Source organism: Leptonotus elevatus, chromosome 6, assembly GCF_054856555.1.
Source record: "Leptonotus elevatus isolate MCC_2025b chromosome 6, RoL_Lele_1.0, whole genome shotgun sequence".
In the NCBI taxonomy this organism is placed as follows: Eukaryota; Metazoa; Chordata; class Actinopteri; order Syngnathiformes; family Syngnathidae; genus Leptonotus; species Leptonotus elevatus.
Window position 1 is genome coordinate 6868912 of NC_141244.1, and position 22896 is coordinate 6891807.

At 38.4% G+C, this 22896-nt stretch overlaps 1 protein-coding gene across 1 annotated transcript in view; it reads left to right on the forward strand.

Annotated features, from left to right (window-relative positions):
• Nucleotides 1-18473, forward strand: part of bckdhb (branched chain keto acid dehydrogenase E1 subunit beta) — a 40688-nt gene extending 22215 nt beyond the window's left edge. The window contains exons 9-11 of the mRNA XM_086079594.1: nucleotides 9238-9324; nucleotides 14548-14699; nucleotides 18079-18473. Of these exons, the coding sequence (XP_085935720.1) occupies nucleotides 9238-9324; nucleotides 14548-14688 (228 nt within the window). The 3' untranslated portion in view covers nucleotides 14689-14699; nucleotides 18079-18473. The remainder of the gene's footprint in view (nucleotides 1-9237; nucleotides 9325-14547; nucleotides 14700-18078) is intronic.
• Nucleotides 18474-22896: the final 4423 nt, after the last annotated feature.

Consider the following 22896-nt stretch of genomic DNA (forward strand, 5'->3'; position numbering starts at 1 on the left):
TCGTGTGTGTGTGTGTCTCTGTAGACGTCATGACCACAGTTTTTAAGTTATAGCTGTTTCCAACTTTATATGGAAAGTGTGCATTTGAAAAGTAGTTGTAAATCCCGTTTGGGGATTGCGCAAAACAGGAGCAAGCTATGAATGCCTCAGGACTATTTTTATGCTTTATTGCTTAACTCAACCACATACATTTCTCATTACAAAGGACTTCATGCTGTTGTTGTTTTTTTCAAATGTTGTCTCCTTTTAGTATGACACTAAAGATGATACCAAGATAAGATAGCATCTAATCCATATGGCAGTCAAACGAGCTTCTCTAACTCACAATAAACCACTCTTGAAATGCCATTTGTACTTAAGTGTGTGTACTTCACATATGTACAAGTGAAGATTATGAGTGTGTATTTGGTTGCATGTTGTAGTAGGCTTGGGGAGGCCCTCATCCGCCTGTGTGTGTGATTCGTTATACTGTATTTTCCATGGGAAAGCGAATTTTGACCTTGGCCTTTGAGTGCGTGCCAGGTCGTTGACTGCCAACCTTGGTGAGGCCGCATTGTGGGAAGTGCTGGAACTGACGACATGGACTTCATGAACGCAAGCTAAATGGATGGTTTGAGGAATCGATGAAGGGAGGAATCAAGAAAAAACATGAGGATGAGACAAACCGCATCATGGAGGAAAGACTGGGTTGGGAAAGCAGGAAAGCATACTGATGTAGAAGGAGACTGATCATAGAGGCAGTGTGGATGGAGTGGCTGTGGCAGGATGAAACTACATGCTGCTCATTACGTGGGCGTGTATGGGAATGGCAGGAAACATGACATTTCGCTTGCAACCTTTGGAACAACTCTGGTATCTAATGACATATAGCACAATGAATAGTAATGTGGAAGCCACCAGAGCTGCTACCATGCCCAAAAATCAGGAGCCCTCTGTCAGGGTAGAGGCTGAAGGATTATTCATTAGTACACATTAAGAATACACTAACTCACCAGAGTAAAAAATAAATAATAGTACTAATAGCACAGTCGTGTAACACTTCGGTGCAACAAAAGCATCAGATATTTGTGGCAGCAATTTGCAACCCTCAAAGGGGAATTGTTTTCTAAATAGTTATTGTTCCCGAATGATTATGTCTCCAGGTTATCCAGTGCCCCGACTGCTAACATAAGCCGCTTTTCCATATACCAGTTCCAAACCAAAACGGCTTTACTTGGCCACAAGTGGTTGATTTTCCATCACACTTTTTTGGGGGCCCGTCCTCTGAGGTGGATCTAAAACGCAGGCCGAAAACAGACCGGCAGTTCACAAAGTTCCTAATGCTGCCTGGTTGTCTTTTTCACCATCCATGCAGTGTAACGCTGTGTGCTGCACTCCCTTCACCTCCCCTCCAGCGTCCAACTGCTTTATTTGGAAATTCAAAGGAGCGGCGGTTACGATTTAGCAATGACGGCCCGCCACTCCTGAATGAATAGAAAAAGACACTCTGATATTTATAATTTTATATGTACCTGTTGATGAAATAAGTGAAGCTTTTGGTTAAAATCAAAAATAGAATAAAAAATTGCAAGCTGTGCACACGTCACCATGCAGGTTCATTCAAGTGAATGAGAGCGAGCCCTGTATTTCCATATATCCACTTCCACTCTTTAGGGCATCCACACACTGCATGATGTCAGTCAAGGAACACACAGGTTGCTACAGAAAGATGACATGGCCCACAATAATAACAAAAATGGGATATATTGAAAGATGGGACTCGCTGTTTTTTAGTTGAATGGACCCATTCCCTTGAATTGAACTGGCGACCTGCCCATGGCTCGTATAATTTTTATCACAAGCTTCACTTATTTAATCCACAGCTACATTTGAAATAGTACATATGGTTAATTATTGTTGTAAAACACACTATACTGTATGTATACTAAAGTGGCGAGCGGTGACCTTTTAGAGTGGGCTTGTTGTAGTAACACATATGCTCAGAAAATGTTGGAGTATTTTTATTACAAATTTTTGTATTACATATTATTTAATTATTATTTCATACCACTGTGTAGGCATAAAATTAAAGCGGAAATATTCAGGAGTGTCGCAGGTTGATGCGCGCACACTGTAATGTAACCAGCTCCGTGGTGAGTGAAATGACAAAATCACATGCCCACAAATTTGCCAATACGTTGGAATATAGCCTGCAGTATTGGGAACTGGCTCATGCCCATTAAGTGGACTCAACCCGGGAGCAGAGCCGCAAGAGGTTTCAACCAACAATAAAGTTTGCTAACCTGTGGACAGCCAGCGAGCCATTTATGTTTCTCAGACGTCCTTGCTTAAAAGTCACGGACGGAATTCTTGTCCGTTTTCGTGATAATTTGGCTACTTCAGTAGGACGACCACTTGAAATTGTATTCCCGCTGGAGTATTCCTGGGCATGGCCGTGGGCCCTCGGAGCACGGCATAGAACGCTGGAGCCTCCTTGAGCATGAACTCTGGCATTTGCCGGCACTGTATCTCCGGGACGTTGGTAAGGTCTCGTCAAGACGAATCCGGGGATGCCCTCGGGTTTGTCCCCGGTAGGACATAGGGTTCGGGCGATACGGCCGCTCAAAGACCTCCAGGACACCAAGGATTTTCAAAAACATACCCCGCTGGCGATGGTTCCCATCCCGGGTAAAAATCCAACGTTTGCCGGCCCTCTTCTCAACCACTGACTGTTTACCGGAGAACAAGCCAATTATGCGCATGCGCGTTGTCAATGCTGCTTTACTGCCAGTTTTTTTGCCATTCAAAAGGAACACGTACAGAAACAACCTCTCGGAACTAGCACAACGTGATTTCTTATTGCGCATGCGCGAAACAAGCTGTCGACTTTCCACCTCTCCGCAAGGAAAACAGGACAAATTACACATGAATTTAAGGCCAAAGCAGTAGAACTAAGGTATTGTATAATAGAGGACACTGTATATATTGTATATATTAATAGCTTATTATGACCGCTCGCCACTGGTATACTGTATATAGAGATCTGGATGTTGACATCACACATCCCAAATTGGGCGTTAGCGCAGCCATTTTGGCAGTATAGAAAACGCGTCCGCCACTTTGAGTAAACGACAAACGCCACATTTTAACAATGATTGACAGCTGTTGCGGACCGGCTGCCACAACGAGAAGAGGCAAAAAAGGAATGAGCATTCTCCTGGATATTAAAAAAGGAGCCAATGCATAGCCAATGGATCGTAGCAGCCATAAAAAGGGTGAACAAGACGCAGTATTTGGGATTCTCCTCATTGCTTGTGTAGAGATCACTTCATACCAGGTGCGTCAATATTTAAATTAGTTAGTTGTGTAGACGTAGCTCGAGTGTATAGTTATTAACTCATTCATTCCCAGCCATTTTTACAGAAGCAATCCCATTCACTCCCGTCTGTTTTACTGGATTTTGACTGATTTTGCAAAGCCCACAGAATATTGTGTTCTATTGCTATAAAAAAAAAAAACATGGAACCTACCAAAAGAAAGATTAGTCTCTTCTTTCATCAGGAAAAAAAAGTATCTTTCTATCTGTTTCCGTTTTGCAGCAATTAGCATTAGAATATAACTAAGTTTCATCATTATTCATAAATCTATTTAGAAATGTAAGTAATGAGCTTTTTTCAACATGGCCCCTGGTTGATCTCTTTTGCTCTGCTGCCACCTGCTGGCCGTTTGTGTAATAACTACCATTTCTTCAACCGTTCTTTGCAGTTGAGAGGCTGCATCAAAGCCTTCTGTATGCTCTAGCATAAAAAAACATATAAATACGTCTTTGGGACACATATGGATACATTTTTGGGAGCAAATTAGTTAAATGAAGGCGGGAAACGTGCTTGGGCACTTTGTACAGTGGGAATTATCTTGGACGGAAAGTTAACGGATAAATGTGAGTACCCCATTGCAAGTAATAGGCTTCAATACTGCCAAGAGTTAGGTGAAGTCCGGATCTCGATAATGTGTTTTTATCTCTTGGTGGCTGGTGGCTGTCTCTCTCTCTCTCTCTCTCTCGCTTCAACCCACATTTTTCATCTTTGTGTAAGCTTCTGTGCATTCGATGGGCTATACAAAAATGTTGTTATATCGCCACATCATTGCACCACTGCGCGATTCATAAACGAGTGTCCAAGACTCAGACGTGAAATCCGTAGCAGAACTCCTGGAAGCACTGGAGGCTCACACAGTTCAGCTGATCCCGCCCCAATCGATTGATGCGCCTGTTGTAAAGGTGGAAGCAACGGAGGCCCAGGCCAAGCGAGGCCACAGCAGAGGAGCCTGTCAGGTTACTTTGTGTTTGCTTAATGTTTCAATTCTACTGCCTACTAAGCAAATAAGTCTGTGGATGAAGCAATCAACACGACGTTACCCTTTATCCTGGAACCCTTTGATGGTGCGATGCGAGGATCCCGTTCATGGACTTCCGCTCTGCTTTTTACACCATCATCTCTGAACTCCTCTCCTCCATGCATCTCCAGCTCAGCCTCTCTCCTGCCGTCTGTCTGTGTCTGTGTATTTGGAGCTTCCTGAAAGGCAGAACACAGCAGGTGAGGCAAAAACGAGTTTTCCATATGCACCATTAGCAACGGGGCCCTCCAAGGTTATGCCGTCTCTCCGCTGCTCTCCTGTCTATATATGAACAACTGCATCACACGTTTTCTGGTTGGAGCTATCAAACATCCATCCATCCATCCCTGCGTACATCCATCCATTAATTTTCTATTCCACATATTCTCATTAGTGTCACGGTTGAGCTTGGAACTTATCTTAGCTGACTTTGGACAAATGGCAGGGTATATCCTAAACTGGTCGCCAGCCAGTTGCTATCGAACAATGCACACTCAAACCAGCAAACATTCCAATAGCTTGCCCACGCTGTTTATCTCTATAACAGTTGAGTCATAATTTCTGTGACATTTTGCCAGTCTCTCTGTAGCACCATTGGTGTTGAAGCCATCAAAGCTTTGTCACTCTGCTTCATTTGCATACACACACATGGACACTTTATATCGTTTGACTCTTCGCATCATTTTGTACATTTGTTTCTGATTAGTATTAATGGACTACTGGACGCTTCATATTGTGAAACGATTCATGTTTGCTTGCTTGATGATTCCACTTATTGATTCCTCTCAAATCACAAATAAATGATGACATAAGCAAGAAGTGTATTTTGGTTCCGACCTTTACCAAAATGGCATCACTATTGTAATGGTATATGAAAATATCAATGACATTGTGTGAATGTTTTCATATTTTAATCAGATTCTTTATTTTGCTTATTTTTATTATTCTCCTCACTTTTTTGTCCTCATTCAACTTCCACATACAACATCCGATTTATACGATTCCAATTTCCACTTGCTCCAAAATTTTACCCCACCTGGGCCCATATTTTTCTCATTCAACTTAAAGTTCTCGCACAATTTGCTTAATATCAAAATGTCCCCATTCATTTTCAATGGGACTGACATTCAAGTGATATATATATATATATATATACACACACAAAATATCCTGGAATACACCTTTAAATGATTAAACACTTAATATTCCCTTTGAGCTTCAGTGATAGCTTTCAGTATTGTACCACATTATTCATTACAATTACATACCACGTCACAGATTTTGCTAAGTCTACAATAATGCAGTGGTTAAAGCAAATGCCAATCCTGGTTGGAGCAGATTTCCACTTCAACAGAGTTCAATTTTATATAATATTCATTGTATAATTATTTAACATCCATTATATTTAATGGCATTTTACATTATTATTTTGTGTTCAATATTTTTCCATATTTTCAATGACAAAATTCCCTCATTCAACATGGCGTTCAGCAAATTCAACAGTATTATACTGCATTATTCGATACAATTATATACAATGTCACAGATTCTTGTGTGACAATAGTCAAGTAAATGACATGGTAAATGGCACTTGATTTATATAGCGCTTTTCCACCTTACAAGGCCCTCAAAGCACTTTTCATTCGAGTATTCATTCACCTACTGATGCAGCATCAGGAGCAACTGGGGTTTCAGTATCTTGCTCGACATGGTCACAATAGCATGGGAGCAAAGCCACAACCTCGAGGTTGGGAGATGACCACTCTACCACTAAGCCACGCCGCCTCAGGTTAAATCAAATGACTAGTGTGAGGTGGACCTCGGACCAAATCCCAGTTTGTACAGATTTTAATCCAATTTCATATAATATTCATTGTCCAACTACTTAACATCCATTTAATTCAACGTCATTTAACATTATTATTATTATTATTGTTATTGTTGTTGTTGTTATAAAGCAATCTGCAACATTTCACATGCATTCAAATATTAGCATTCAGCTTTCAGCATTAACACACAATTTCTCCAGAAATTGCACATCTAGTTTATATTGCTTTTTTAATTTGCGGGGTATTGTTAGCTATTTTGCTACACTAATGTAGTGCTGAAGACAGTACCACAATTGCTTTTCTTATGTCATCCTTGTGCATCACTCTTGAGGCAAAAATACGTTGGTATGAAAGACCACACGCTGAAGATGGAAGTGTTTGTACAAAAAGAGTGATATTTGATGCCCATACCTCGGACGCTAAACTAGCATTGTATTAAAAATGAATGATAATAACTAAGCACACAATAGTATACATTCCCTCAAAACTGGTTGTACCACCAGATATTTTGAATTTTATTTTTCCACTGGATGTTTGTTGTATTTATCCTTCATCCATTTAATTGTTTTCTATAAAAAATGTGTGTTCTATGAATAAACTGAAGAAAATATTTTTGAAAATTTCCATTAATTTAATGTAACTTTAAGGAAAATAGTAAATACTAGTTGGATCACTATCGGTATCTAAAATAACCTGTTTTGGAATTAAAAATGTATATATCACACTGCACAAAGCACTAACATTGTTTTATAATATCATATATATATAATGATAACAAAATCAGTGATATCATATCATTTGTACTATTTCATTCCCTCACCCAATTAGAATTGATAGAATTGATAAAAAATTGGACTGATAAGCACTATCGACTTGGAACCAGAATTTCTAAATTCTTATCAAGTCTCATGTATGACTTTGCTCAGTTGTTGTTATATCAGTTTAACCGCATTGCTGGACACATTGTTTTATGACTTTTGTGTTTAAGTCCTGTGTATTTATAGTAGCTTGTTTGCTTTACTACTAAAGCAACTACAACTACTAAAGACAGATTATTTGTTTGTTATAACATACTTGGCCAATGATTCTGATTATGATTGTGATTATGATGACCTCTGAACACTTAAAAAAAAAAATACTATTGAATATTACTTTTTTTTTCTTTATACAACCAACCAACACTTTTTCTTAGCTTTTACTGAGGGAATGTTCTTTGGCAGTGCTACTATTCAAATATAAATTCATGTGGATGTTGTAAACACGTGGAGGAGGAAAAAAAAACCTTGCCGGCATGGGGTCTTAAGTTTTTATGTGTGTATTCACGGTCCTTTCCTCAATCTTCACATTGAATTTCCGCTTTTAAAGCCATCAAACTGGTGAACTTGTGTCCAGATATTTTCCTATGGCTTCATCTTCATCTAAAATTATATGATGCCTTAGTTTCGGTAATTCCCGAAAGTCAAGTAAAAGGACAAGTTGAATTTTGTGAAATGAGTGAAACTGCAGGACTTGTGCACCTATAGATGATTCTGTCTCCGCAACACATGCACCCAGCTATTGGGTGTTAGAGAAGTGTAATAATTACTATGTTGCCATTATAGGTTTTTTTTAGCGCAATTTTCCTCAACATAATATTTAAAGTAATTTGAACAGACTGAAAAATATAGCCACTTAAAGAGGCATTTTGCTTTAGAAAAAATCCTGTCTCTTCATTAATCGAACACACAACTTTTCCTCGAGGAACATTTACATAATAGCAAATGATTACAAGATTGATCGTCCACACAGTTGTTTGTGATAACTGTTTTCTAACGGTAGCACCAAACCCACAAAATGCAAATTACAAGGCAGGAGGTTTCATATCTTATGTTTGTAGAAAGCCGGGAGTGGGTGCTGATTGCCAAGGAAAGGAGCATTCCCTTTGTGAAATAAATCAGAGTATTTAATCCAGAACTGATCATTTAGCTTTTAAAATCAGTTTCACAGAAGTTAGCTCGCGAAGTTCAGAGGTGGAGGTCTGCACTCCCATGAGTGCCATTCTAGTTCAAAATTGTCATAAAAGCAATTTTAAATGGAACAGTTTGAAAAAAGTACAGTGTTTTCCTAAGTTGCGAGGAACAGACATAGCATTGGTTTGGATCCGTGACAAGTGGAAGAGATTATAGTATAGTATTGGTTTAATTCTGTGACAGATAACTGGTGGAGCAGAGGCATCCTCATGGGGTAATGGCAGGTTATAGAAAACCCCCAAATGCCTGTGCTTGGAAGGCTGAGACCTATAATGTCCAAAGTTGTCCCTTTAACCCTGTGAACCAGCCTAAATAACCTCTAAAGTTCATACAGTTCTATCATATCCACTTTATACAGACGGCCACACATGCAAGTAGTACTATACTGTAGCATACTGAAATATGCTGTATATCATATTGGTAACGACAGTAGTGGTATCTCATGCAATTCTCACATCCGCATTTGCACCAACACATCCATCATACAGATTCATGCTCATGAGTCTCACACAGACCACACACAAAAACAGTGATGACTTTCTTGTGGTATGCAGATAAAGTTGTTTGTGTTGTGATGAAACCCTCTCTTGTCCACTCTCTCAGTAATCGTTATACTGTCCGGATAAGTTTATTTGCAGACCACCAAGTCAAATGTCATTATCCATGCTATTATTTTTTCAAGTTGATTTGTAACTGCATTTGTTTTGACTGCTTCAACTATTCAACTTTTGCAGTAGTATTAGGCGGAGTTGCATTTAAAACATTACCATTACTTTATTGCCCAATACATTTTGTTCTTTAAAATCTATTTATAAAGATTTTTAGCTATGTTTTACAATACGTGCAAAAGTCCAGGATTCAGTACACAAAGTAGTGTGTTGAGGTAAAGGTCTGATTTACAATCAGACTTTGGTGTGTGTTGTAATTCTAGCTGTGTACATTTTAGTTCAATTATTCTTATTTTAACATTTTTATCTTAAATTAGAGAATCTGCAGTAATCCTTTTCTATGTGTTTGCATTGCAGTCGGTGGTGAAAACTGGACGTTTGCTCATTAGTCATGAGGCCCCAATAACTGGAGGGTTTGCTGCTGAAATCAGCTCTACAGTACAAGTAAGTGTTTATCTATTTTGAGAGAATACTGTATTTAAAAAAAAAATAATAATAATAGTATTTCTGTATTTTTCAAACAATAAGTCTCACTTTTTTCACAGTTTGGCTGGTCCTGCAACTTAGATTCAGGTGTGGCTTGTACAGTATATATTCAAATTAGAGCTCAGACTCGCACTCAAAATCCCTGTTGCCTAATCGTGTTATCAGCAAACGAGTTCCTACGGAACTACGGAAAGGTTTTTGGGTCTGAGTCTGAGCTCTACTGTTCTTGGTATTGTTTTATTGAAAGTTGAATATTCAATGACTGTTCAATGAATATTCAGTGGATATCTGAGGATATGGTTATTTTAACTCTTTATTGCTGCTAAACAAAAAAATACCTCTGAAACTTTTCTGTGTTTTAGAGCAGTGGTCCTCAACCCTGGTCCTCGGGGACCGACCGGTATCCAGCCTGTTTTCCATGTCTCCTACAGCCAACACAGGTGGGAATCGTTATCAGGCTTCTCCAGAGCTTGCTAATTAGCTGATGATATGAATCACCTGTGTTGGCTGCGGGAGACATGGAAAACAGGTTGGGTACCGGTCCCCGAGGACCAGGGTTGAGGACCACTGTTTTAGAGAATGTGAGAAATTGCATTTCATGAAAAAAATTGTTGAAGTCACGTGATCCACAATGTCAATTTCAAGGTCAACTAAAACAAAAGGTCAAAAGGTTACTAAAATATTCACCAATCTTCTAAATGATTTGAGGTTTGTAATCCTTGTTGAATTCCCTTTCCAACAATACCTGTTTTTCTGAAGATTGACCAAGTAGTTCCTGATTGGGTTCAAAGGAAAGCGGCCACGTCCCTTTTTAACAAAAATATTACAATTCAGTGGGCCATAAGCTCCCAAAACCTGCTTCGATTGACCTAAAAGTTAAGATTTAATGTTGTGAGATCACTATCAACAAGTACAGCAACTTTCATTAAAATCTAAATCTGCTTAGTTAAATTTTTCTTTCTTTCTTTCTTTCTTTTTCTTTCTTTCTTTCTTTTTTTTTTTTTTGTAGTGGTGATTTGGAATGTAATGACCCCATACCACATTTTGTCAACCTGCCAGGTTGTCTTCTTGGACGTGGTTTAGAAGTGTTTCCCACCCTTTATTGAGCCAAGGCACACATTTTACATTTGAAATTATATAAAGGTACACCACCAAACAAACATACCACAAAAAGTGAATACATGGCTTTATTATATACCTGCTGTCATCTAGTGAATGATCATTTAAATTGTTCTGACTGTCACTCTATCACTGGCATAGCAAATTGAACAAAGATACATTATTTCTCATAATTAAATATTTTCAGACCAATTAAGTAAAATTGGATCGTTTCCCATCGCACACCAGATGATCTGTCACAGCTTACTAATGTACTATATAATACCACAGCAAACAAGTTGGATCCGTCACTTCGATACTATTCTCAAAATGATTTTGTTTCTTAAAAACATTTTAAATACGAATCAGTCTTCATTGTAACATTGAAGGCATGTGTGACTGAGAGTCAGTGTCGACTGCTTCAGGCATGGTGCCACATCATAAAAGTTATTGCCCTACAAGCTTTCTTCATCACTTGAACCACTAAACATTCTTCAAAGGACAGTGTATACACAAGAATGTTAACTTTTTACAGATTCAGAAATTGCACTAATAATAATTCCTGTCAAATGTTAAAGACAAATTATTCCCTGCTCGCCATTTTCGTTCTGTAATACTGCAATGTGTATTTTTAGATTGTTGTCTGAAAGCTGCTAAATTTATATATATATATATACATATAATACACACACAAACCAACAGAAATTTGGAGTTACAGTGTATAAAAAAAAAAAAACTTATTATTCTGTATATGAATTTGTTGTTTGCCAAACACCTCACATATTTGCTTTAAAGATACCAAACCTATAACCTGTACAATTGCAAGGCATCTTTTTGTTGTTTTTTGTTTGTTTTAATTAATTATAATTAAAATATATATTTGTTAGACAAAATCATTAATATATTTTTTCAGGTTATACCACATGATGACCCCTACATACTAGTTGTTAGCAAGGGGAACCTTTTTATATGTGGGACTGTACAAACCTGACAGCTGATCCCATGTATTCTTGATTGTCTTATGGATGATCCAAACTACTGTCTTAATTTATTTATTATTTAAAATAAAAGTACCAAATTGGTTATTTATTTTTGGTCGCACCACAGGATAAATCCTAAAATGGGCATTATCGGACAAACGTATTCGTCAATGATCCATATTTAAGCATGCACATAGCTTTATCTTGCATATGTCCACTAGCTTAATACTAACACATAATGCAAAGCACCATAGAAGGGCAAATGAATAGAATGATATTGTCGTAGAAACCATGCATAATGATTATTCAAACAGAAATGGTTTGGCAAGTTTGGCAACATATACAGAAAGATGGTATAACAACTCACAAACATATATTCTTTATGCAGCCCCAAAAAGTTACATCACTTTGGTCATGTTCAAGAAAATACTGTGTTCTTTAACACTAATTGATTAAATAACAAATGAAGCAAATACTGAGTGGGGAAAAAGTGGTATCAGTGCATCACTAGCAATTCCGTCCCTTACTGAATTGCTCCAAGTCCTGCGCCATTTGTGGATACACACACGCATTTGCAACTGCCTTATTAAAATATGTGTCTTTACTGCCTTATGTCTCACACATTTAATGACGCACTTCCCAAAATTTAAATACTGATTTGAACGTAATTTGAGATGTGTGGCCTTTCCCCTGTCCAGCTGTGGTGGCGGGCAGTCAGACTGCAGGTCTTTTACTCCCACATGCAGTGATGTCTTTAGAGGAGATTACATACAAACAGAGCAAACTCCCTCTTACTGTCTGACTGCTTGTATGTTGTCATAAAACATGTTGGCTCTTTCTTCCCCGATGCATCCTCCTGGCCCATACAAAGGGATTTTTTTTCAATGCTTATTAAGATTGATGTCCCTTTCCAAGAGTATGACAGCCACATCATTTGCTTCGGGTTCAGTTTGTCCGTGTATACTGTACTCATTTTACATTGGTTGAAATAGTCAAAAACAGTCTTTCGGTACGGTACTTAAAAATTACATATGTAAAATATAAGATAATGGTAAGTTTGTCAAATCTTTGTTAAAACAAGATAGTAAGGTCAGCGGTCGGCCGGGTCAAATCAAAATGAAAATATTCTTGGTATATCAATATTGGGGTTTCCATCCAGCCATTTCCACACTAGAAATTCAAAAAAGGCCCACAATTGACAAAAAAATAGTTTTTACGAGGGGGTGGATTTTGAAGCGTATTGAAAAAAGAAAAATGCTTATTTTGGCTACGGAAGCAGGTTTTGCAAATAAACGCTGAAAAGACCGGATACACGTTGCACGTTTTGACCGGATATTACACCGTAAGGTTTGTATTCACAAAGCAATGGCGGACGATAAAGTAAGAGGTATGTTTGGGGGAGCGATGAAACAGAAATATTTTTGATAATAATTAAAGAAGCTAATGTTAATGGAATTTTTGATGGAAAACAGCAAAGAAACGCTACGGTTTATCAAGAATTACAAAAGCAAACTGATACGACGTCATCACACGGCACAGTCGCTTCCTGGTCTTCTGCTCTTGGTATGGTTCCAAACAGTGTGTGTGTGTGCGTAGTACCACTAGTGGTAGTATTGGCAGCGAACAGGATGAAGCAAAGTGTTTTGTTCCCACTCGGGTCCAAAATCATTATAGTGATGTAACTTCATGTTGCATACAGATTAGGTGGTTGAATAAAGGGATATGCGTCTCTTTATATCAATTATCAGTCACCGGTTTTGCTCCAGATGCTTTTTTTCCAACACATTTTGGTGTGCTCAGAATTATTTACTGTGTGAACACAAACCAAACAAACTTATCAGATTTTAAGCAACGAAAGCAAACGCAAAGCTATTTCACTATCGCTTATTGTCTTGAACTTTTAAACACCAAATACAACATTCTTAAGCAAACTGAAAAAAACTTGGAAACTAGAGTTCCAGTTTTATTCGTATATTTTGGTTCCTGTCTGGATATACCACAGTCTGTTGGAAAAAAATCTGTCAAGTTGTGTTCCAGTCAAAGGCTGAGGGGCAAAGAAAGTGATGAAAAGGAGGGTGTGTTCAACTCATATTCCCCATTCATTGAATATTATACAATTGAATTTCAAAAACAACAAATGGCAAGTATTTAGCTTTGGTGTGTATTCAGACATAGTATCAAAGGAAATGCCATTATGCGGGAACAAGGCTGGGAAGTTTAAATGCTTGATGCTCTTTTCTTATAAAATTGTCTATCTCCATATTAGTATTTCTTAACCTTGTTGGAGGTAATGAACCCCACTAGTTTCCTATTTGCGTTCACCGAAACTTCTTTATTGAAAAATAAAATGATAGTTTGTTGTTGTTATTGTTTTTAACAAATTCAAAACTTTGGGTATAAGGTTTACTGGTGAACAAAATGAACAGGGAGAGTAACCTTTTCATCAAATCTATTTCTTCATATGGAATTCAGCAAGCATGTTCTTGCAATCACCACACCGCTCTATGCAGTGTTTAACAAATGTATTAGACTACCACTGTAAAGTTTATGATTAATTTCAGACTTTTCATCAAATCTACAGCGAATAAAATTCTGGTTAGTCGTTATGTACAGAGAACAGGTGAAATATACATAAAAAAAGTTATAGCTGCTGAATTGTCAGCAAATATGTATAGCCAGAGGCTGAGCTGTACTGTATTTGTTTACAGATTAGCGTGTGGCTTCAGTGTGACGCAGTTACTCTTTTTTTTCGCACGTTATAATACGTTCCATGTGGGAGTGCGCGTGTCCACTGTAGAAGCTCGTCATGCATTTCCGGCTCACAAAGCAGCTTTTGCAAAGAAGGATTGGCAAATCAAGATGTGCCATGCTAATAGATGATACATTGTAAAAGCCATCCTAGCAAAATGAAGAGCACCCATAGAGAAGTAACAAATAAAAAAATAATATTCCCAGTAATACCTCTGACATCTATCCTTCAAGCCTCTTCACATGAATAGCTTGCTTCATTTTGTTTTGTCAATTTGTTTGTTATAGCTTTGTATGCATTATTTTATGCACGGTATTTATACTGACCTGTTTCCTTTTAATTTTCTCTTTTTAGGAGGAGTGTTTCCTTAATTTGGAGGCTCCCATTAGTAGAGTGTGTGGTTATGACACTCCCTTCCCTCATATTTTTGAACCATTCTACATCCCAGATAAGTGGAAGTGCTTTGAAGGAATCAAGAAGATGATCAACTACTGAAATGGAATATGGTAAGTCTCCCATTTTTTTAAATTAAACTCACTTTTAGTTTAACTAACTCCCTCTGGAAGGGTAGACAGGACAGGCACGGCGGATACAACTCAACTGTCGTTTATTGCTCACACGCACGTATCGACACACTCACACACTGCCTCACATTATTGTCCAAATTTAATAGTAGTAGCAGTATTTGTGCTTGGTTAGTGTTAATTAATAGTTGGCGTAAATAATGGTAGGTCGTAAACCGGCGAGGCGTCCCGGTCCTGACATTCGACATTAAGACAGCTCGGCGTGGATACGCATATATAGAGTGCCCCTCCCACACAGGTGCAAATCATTCATTCATAATTATCCTTACTCCCTATAATAATAATAATACATTATAGGCATTAGGTAATTGGCTTGACTAGAAGATATGTACACAAATAAGAAGATTCAAATACGTGTGTACACACAAAATTGTGCACTACAAGAATTCATGCATTACTGTGAGTAAATTAAATTGGCACATAATTTGGAAACTAAACAAAATGTAGTTCACATTGCAGACGGTTCTACAGTAAGGAAGAACTTGTAAATTTCTTTGTACATGATTTATGAGGTGGAAGAATCCAATTTTCCGGCATTTACTCTATATTAAGGTCAGTCAGTGTGCAGCTTGTAATTTGTGTCATTAATATGAGGTGAAAAGGAGCTTTAAATAACATTTACCATCACCCCAAAAAAATCTTGACAGCGCTGTAATTATTTGTACATGTATTTTCCTCCCAAACGGTCTCTTCATTGTATGGCATCACACACAGCCCTTTGCAATCACTGGGATTAGAGTTTTCACAAACACCTCAGAACTTTAAAGCAGTCATACAATTTTGTTTTTTAAGCTACCATCTCAAATTTGAGCTAACATGCACGTCAGCACCCAATAGTAGACATCACATCAGAGCCATCGTTTTACTCTCTTTTTACGACCTCTCAACAGTTCTCAGATTTCTGTAGTCCTTCATGAAAGCAGTCTGATAATCTTTTGTGTTTAATCAAAGACATTTGCAAACATCTGCTTGCACTTTGTAAAACAATGGCCGAACCAGTTAGTAAATCACTTTCAAAAAGGTCAGTGAGTACAACATCAATCCCTTGTGTGACTTTGCTTAATTGCTGTTCAGTTGTTTTTTAGCACTAAAAAATCCAAATAAACAACAATAATTGATTACTAAACAATAATGGGGAGGGGGTGGGGGTTGTAATACCCTTTAATGCAAAATAAAATTTGATCTGATTAATTGATGGATGATCACTCGAATAATGGATTCTAAAACTATTTGATAGTGACCTCAGCATTGTGGTGATCAGCTTTTTTCCTGCTTTTCATTCAACTACCACGAAAGTCAAAGTCCAGGTGACGGAAATGCTAAACACTTCTAAATACAGATCGCCTGTAAAGAGCTCTTGAGATGACGAGTGGGCAAATATTGCTTAAGTCCTGCTTATGCATGGTTGATATGATGTGACAGAATCCAGATTTTCTTTGCTGTCAAGTGGCACATTTCAGATGTAACATTACTACATCAAGAGGTGAAAAAAATGGATTTGGATATCCTCAAATCAGAGTCAGTCCTCTTCCAAATTGATACAAATCTTATACCTTATCAGAGATACGGTCAACCAAACAGTAATGTCTAATATTTGCATTATGTGTTTACTTCTGTTTTGTCACTGCCCGATATTGGCACCTATGTAGTTATTAACTCATTCGCTCCCAGCCATTTTTTTCTGAAGCAACCCTCTTTGCTCCTAGCTATTTTACTGGATTTTTACTGATTTTACTGACTGTGCTCTATAGTTATAAAAACATGGAACCTACCAAAAGAAAGATTAGAGTTCCTTCTGTCATCAGGAAAAAAGTATATTTCCATCTTTGTATGTTTCATCATTACTCACATTCGTGTTGAAAACACTGGCAAAAAGAGCTTGTTGCAACATGGCCCTGGCTGATCTCTTATCCTCTGCGGCCATCGTTTTTTTTTGTAATAACTACCATTGCTTTAAGCCACCTCTTCATGTCAGCAGCTGCATAAAAGCCTTCTGTATGCTGTTGCATAAAAAACATAAATATATAAATACATTTTGGGGAGTGAAGGACAAAGTATTAAAAAACGTATTTACATGTTTTGGGGTTTGAATGAGTTGATGTGCGGAGATGCCTAAATTCCATGTTGTTGTTGTTTGTGTGTTCTGCTAATATAAACACAACTGTATATATATACGTGTCACTTGAAACGTTGTGTACATGGAAATAGACAAATCAATAAATCAGTAGACATTTAATTGTAATGGGACATTTCAACCTGCAGTGTTAATCCAGCATACTCCTGACTAAAAATACTTGAGTTGTGTAATAAAATGAATAGAGGCGTCACAAACCATTACTGTACTTTAATTGTGTGAATATGAAATTAAATTTATTTTCATTTGTATTATGTAGGATTTAATCATATTAAGAAGTTATGGACACGTATTGTAGTTTGACGATCCTAAAACGTCTCTTTTTAGTGTATTGGCATCTGTATTATAGACAAAACTTAAAAGTGAAATTTTCATTTACCCGTGTTTCTGCCATTAAGTTTAGGCATTCAATATTGCTGCAATGGGCTGCATCCCTTTTACAAAGTGAAGTTCAGCATTTAGGCGATGCGGAACTTGATCTTTACTGTTCTTGTATTCACATTAGCAGCTTTTAGCTTCGCATACGTGTTTATGGAGCACTGTTATGTTTGTTGGCTGAACTTGAATGCGCAAGGCAGTTCTTTGACCATGTGTTTAAAATATGTTCCTGTCAGCAGAGAGCAGACAGCTCGTTGTGTCAGAAATCTGTGCACAGGCTCAAAACATGGACATCTCTCACTTAGTGCATACCCGTGTGAGTTTGACATGTGTGGCGTGCCCGATGTGGCTTTGTTAACGTACAAACAGATTTTGCTATTCTTCAGCATACTGCCAGCAACATCACTGATGCAAATTATGAATGCCATATACTGTAGCTTTTCCCCCAATTAATTATCATTCAAGTCCACTGCTAATGCTCAGCAGACTTACGTGTCTCCAGAGGCTACACTATTGCCTGATTGCTTCCAGGAGGGCTCAATAATCCTGTGAACTGTGGTGCTTTGAATCAGCCACACTTTGCTTATCCCCTTTTACTTTTCATTTTGAGTTATAGTTACAGAAGAGTTGGCCCGAGGGCCGCCGAGTCATTAATAACGTTCTCAATCAAATCCAACAGACGTCAGCGTTCATCCTCGCTGTTCACCATCTCTCTCCATGACTTTTCCATCTCATCTGTCATCATTGCCAAGTGATTCACTTTAACTTTCTCAAACTCTCCTGTTCCAGAGCCAGCGCCTGAAAAGCCCTAAGCGGTGTGCTCCCCATTTTCCTCCTCATGTATCCAATCAGTGGAGAGCAGCCCGGGAAGGACGCTTTGTTGACCATCCAGTAAGGAAGTCGTGTCCAGATGACTCCATGTCCCTGTGTGCCCTCACTGCTAATACTTTTACATTACCTCTGGATTAGGGAATCTTATTCTATTATGTCCTTGATTGCAACCACGAGGACGCCATGGTCCATTATTATATTTAACTGCATTTGAGTTTGACTTTAGCAATAAAATGGAATTCTAACATTTAATGATCTTATACTTGTCACTGCCTCCAACTCCCACCCTCAGTCCCTTTAGACACATTATTTTGATTTTCAGGGAAATAAAATTATAGATATTGGTGAAAACATTTGAGTGGTGTAATCGCCTTTTAATTTGCAGTGTGCACAATTTTGCGCTGGCAGACTTTGTAGTGACGGAGTTCACCACAGTGTCAGGAAAGTTTGGAACACTATTTATTTGACCACATCGTCATGATGGGATAATTATAGAATATCCACAATGTGTTTAACAACTACATTAGTTTATTGTTGTTTTGTTTTTTCTTTAGTTGGTCTCTTGCAAAAATAAAACGGTGGTTGTAGAAGTGTGTTGATTTTAAGGTACGTAATTCCATATGTCATACATGTTTATATTGCCGGTGCTTTATACCCGCCATATAATGTTTTGACCAGGGCAATTTCTGTCATGTTCCATATTTTTGGAACCTCCTGATGAATCTTTAATAAGCCGTAAATACCTTTAAGTCCATATCCTGAAAGTGACTTGAAGCAAAAAAAAAAAACAGCAAAAGAATATTTCCATTAACTGTCTTGGTGAATTGCTTGTTCTTGGTCACTTCCCTGACTGAGGGCCTTCTCCTTTGGTTTTGACAGGCTCTAGAACGAGTCCTGATGTTTCCAAACTTCTTTCATTTACCAATGGTAGAGGCCACAGTGATCATTGGGACCGTCAAAGTAGCAGTTTTGTTTTTGAGACCCATGCACAGATCTGTGCCTGGAGCCAATCCTGTCTCTGAGGTCTACAGACAAGTTTAACATGCACTGTCAACTGTGGGACTTTCAATAGATAGGCATGTGCCTTTCCAGATCATATCCAAGCAACTGAATTTACCAGGTGGATTGCGATTAAACTATAGAAACAAGGATGATGGACCTGAGCTCAATTCTGAGTGTCATGGCAAGAGCTGTGATAATTTTTTCTTTTGCAATAATTGTCATGAGAAAACCATGAATTTACTCAATTTTTAATAAGAATGTGGAAAAGGTGAAGCGTTGTGAGTACTTGACGGATGCATGGTAAGTTACCACACTTTGTCAAGTGCAAATGTTTACTACTATATACTGTATTATTTTTATGATCTGCATCTTTTTTGGTCAGATTTTCCATGTTGCTTTTATATGGCTCCCTGTTTTGCTTGGTAAATGTGTTTCCCCACTGGGTTTACAGTATTGCTGCCTTACGGTTACATTCATGCAACCTGGGGACGGAATAAGCAGCTTCCTAATGAACCATTTACCACGATAAGTGGGGGCCCATGGAGAGGATGGCCCCATGCTTGAAGTTTTCACTTTTTATTTGCGCCTGAAGTGGTGAACTCAACATATCGAAGTTGAGAAGAAAGGTGAGAGCAAACTTCAAAGTTGGACCAATAAATTAAAGTGATGTTTTCCCTATTGCGTGGGGTGGCGAGTGGGGCTTTGAAATATCTCCAGAGGATGTTGTAAAGTTTTAAAGGAACACAGCAATCTGATTAAATCATTATACCCCTTTGTGCTGTTCAGTTGGCCAATTTAGTGTTGTTAAGTTTTCTGTAGTGTCTTGACTTAAAGCTTTGCAGTAAGTGTTTCCATCATGTCCATTTGTAAACATTATAATATTCAAGTAGTGAGGTGAAGTGTGCAATTAAAAATAAAATAAATAAAATATCACCCTGCGGCAGTGACGTGTGCAGTGGGTTTGGGTAGGCTGGCAGTCGCAAATTGAGACGCACACACCAATTACAAATTTGTGTGTCGGCAGGCGTGTGTACAACGTATCCTAGGGTGACCATATTTTCATTTCCAGAAAAAGAGGACACTCAAAATGCCATACATTCAAACTATTTTAACATTTACCTCCTCTGTATGGGTAGAAAATAAAACAAAAAAAACATTACTGTCTTTTGAAGTGTTAAATTTTTGGGGTTAGGGGTTTCTTCTTTTTTTTTAAATGTTTACTTCGAGCGGGTTTCGTACCCATCGCCTCCGGTGCGGCAGCTCAACACTAAAGTTCTGTTTAGTAAACGTTGCAGTGCAATGTAATAAAGTGAATATCTCCCTGTAAAACAGCCTAATTCCTCACAAAATCAAGCTAGCAATCGTAATGCCAAACACCATGTAAAGTGAAACAGCCAGCTAATCGAAGCACATCCACAAAGCCAATCTTTCCTTTTGCACTATTCTTTGTGAAAAGTATGAATAATTCTTTGTCCCTTACTTTGCTGAAGATCCGGTAGCTAAGGCGTTGGTCTCCCATCTTTCAAAAGATGGCGTTTTCCCTCAAAAGAAAGGTGTGAAAATAATTGTATATTCTCCAGAGTGGCGTCATCTTACCGCTTTGCTGTGCACTAATTGTGTTTTGAATTCACGAATGCACTGTGCGAACATAGGTGTCAAACTGCGGCCCTCGAGGACCGCAGTTTGACACTTATGTAATGAGTCATGTTTAATTGAGGTATGTAAATCGCCAAATGTTGTCACTTTTAAACCTGTAGATACTGTAGGCTTTCTGAAATTAAAGAAATAATTTAAATAAATAGTAAAAGCCAAACGGTTTCAACTTTCAATTCAGCCTGGGGTAGGCAATGCCTACCTTGTCTACTGCACGTCAATGCAGTAGGCAAGGTAGGCATATGCAATGCAGGCAGCAAATGGCCCCCGAGTCATGAGTTTGAGACCCTGATTTTGAGTTTATAGAACAACTATACAGGTACATGATAATGCAGCAGTTCTTAACCTGGGTTCGATCGAACCCAACGGGTTTATTTAAGTCTCCGGGGTTCGGTAGAGGTCAAAGTACACACCCAATTTGACTTTTGTGATGGTACGTTGTGTGATTTTATTATTACTGTAATCCCTTTGTACTGTGTCGAGCGAAAGAAGAAAGCCGTCGGACGAATGTGTGTAGTATAGAAAGGTTCGGTGAATGCACATAGGAAACTGATGGGGTTCAGTTCCTCCAACCGTTCGGAGCCATTGTGATACTGTGTGATATATGTATGTACAGTGCTGCTCAAAAATTTGTGTACCTCTTGAGCAATTTGGATTTTCCAATTGTTTCAACCTGATTTCGTTGTTCAATCTGAACCATGACATTTTTATATGAAATAACAGATGTAGGTTTAGTATTTCAATGCATTGTTGTGTAGTCAAAACTAAATTAAAAAGAGTTTTTGGTCAATTCATGTAGGTACAAAAGTAAGTGAACCCTGAGCTGCATTGCTTAAAACAAGCAGTCAAGTAGGATCAGGTAGGACACATTGGTAGCTAAACTAACCACTGAAATGGACCAATGAAATGAGACATAACCTAACATCACTTAAATCTTACCCAGGTGAACCCATACAGGTCAGTCATGCTGAGAGGAAGATAAATCTCAAGGGACCTCAGGAAGTGGGTAGTGACAGCACATCTGTCTGGGGAAAGCTATAAAGTCAATGATAATTCAGGTAAAAAGCCAACTCTAACATCACATCAAAGGATTTGCAGACCTCTTTTTCTGCATCTGGGACACATGTGCATGCTTCAACAATCAGAAGAAAAGTCAATCGACAAGGCTTTCATGGAAGGCTTGCTCGGTAGAAGCCACTGCTCACAAAAAAGATCAAAGCTGCCCATCTCAACTTTGCCAGAGAGTACCTGGACAAACCTGAAGCTTTTTGGAAGTCCCTTCTGTGAACAGATAAGTCCAAAATTGAACTCTCTGGTCACAACTAAAACGGTCATGTTTGGTGAAAAGTCAACACTGTATACCAACAAAATAACCTTCTCCCTACAGTGAAGCAGGGTGGTGAGAATGTTAAATTTTGGGCTGGCGTTTCATCCTCAGGACCTGCACAACTCCTGGATCATAACCTGAAGCCGTTCTTTGTGAAGTTACAGCCTGGTAGATGATGGATCATGCAACATGGCAATAATCCAAAGCATTCCAGCAATACAGCCAAGGAAGGGCTGAAGAACAACAAGATTTATGTTCTGGATGTGCCCAGTCAAAATCCTAACTTAAATGATTTCAAAATACTGTGGCGGGACCTGAAGTAGGCAGTTTATGCTAGACGCCCATCCAACCTCTCTCAATTGGCTGCAAAAATCCCCCAAAGTAAATGTGAAAGACTGATATGTCACGAAAGAAAGTGTTTGGATGAAGTTCTCATTGCAAAGGGAGGTGCAATGTCAGATTAAGTGAGAAGTTCACATACTTTTGCACCAAGCATGCAAATAATCAGGTCCACATTAGATATATGAAATCATCTATCATTTTGGTCAGAGTGAAAGCGGGTCCTTTGACCACAGTGGTGGTGCAGCACCTCCTTTTGGGCGGGGTGGCAGAAGTGACCTCTGCTTGGTGGAAGGAAGGCCATAATACCATCTGTGCTCTGACAGTGTGTCATTACACACTATATTTACATAAAACACACAAACCAGGGGTGGTATGTCCCACCATGACGCTCCAGGAGGTGAAGATGATGTGGTACATAATGTACAACCAGAGATTACTGGAGATTACCAAAC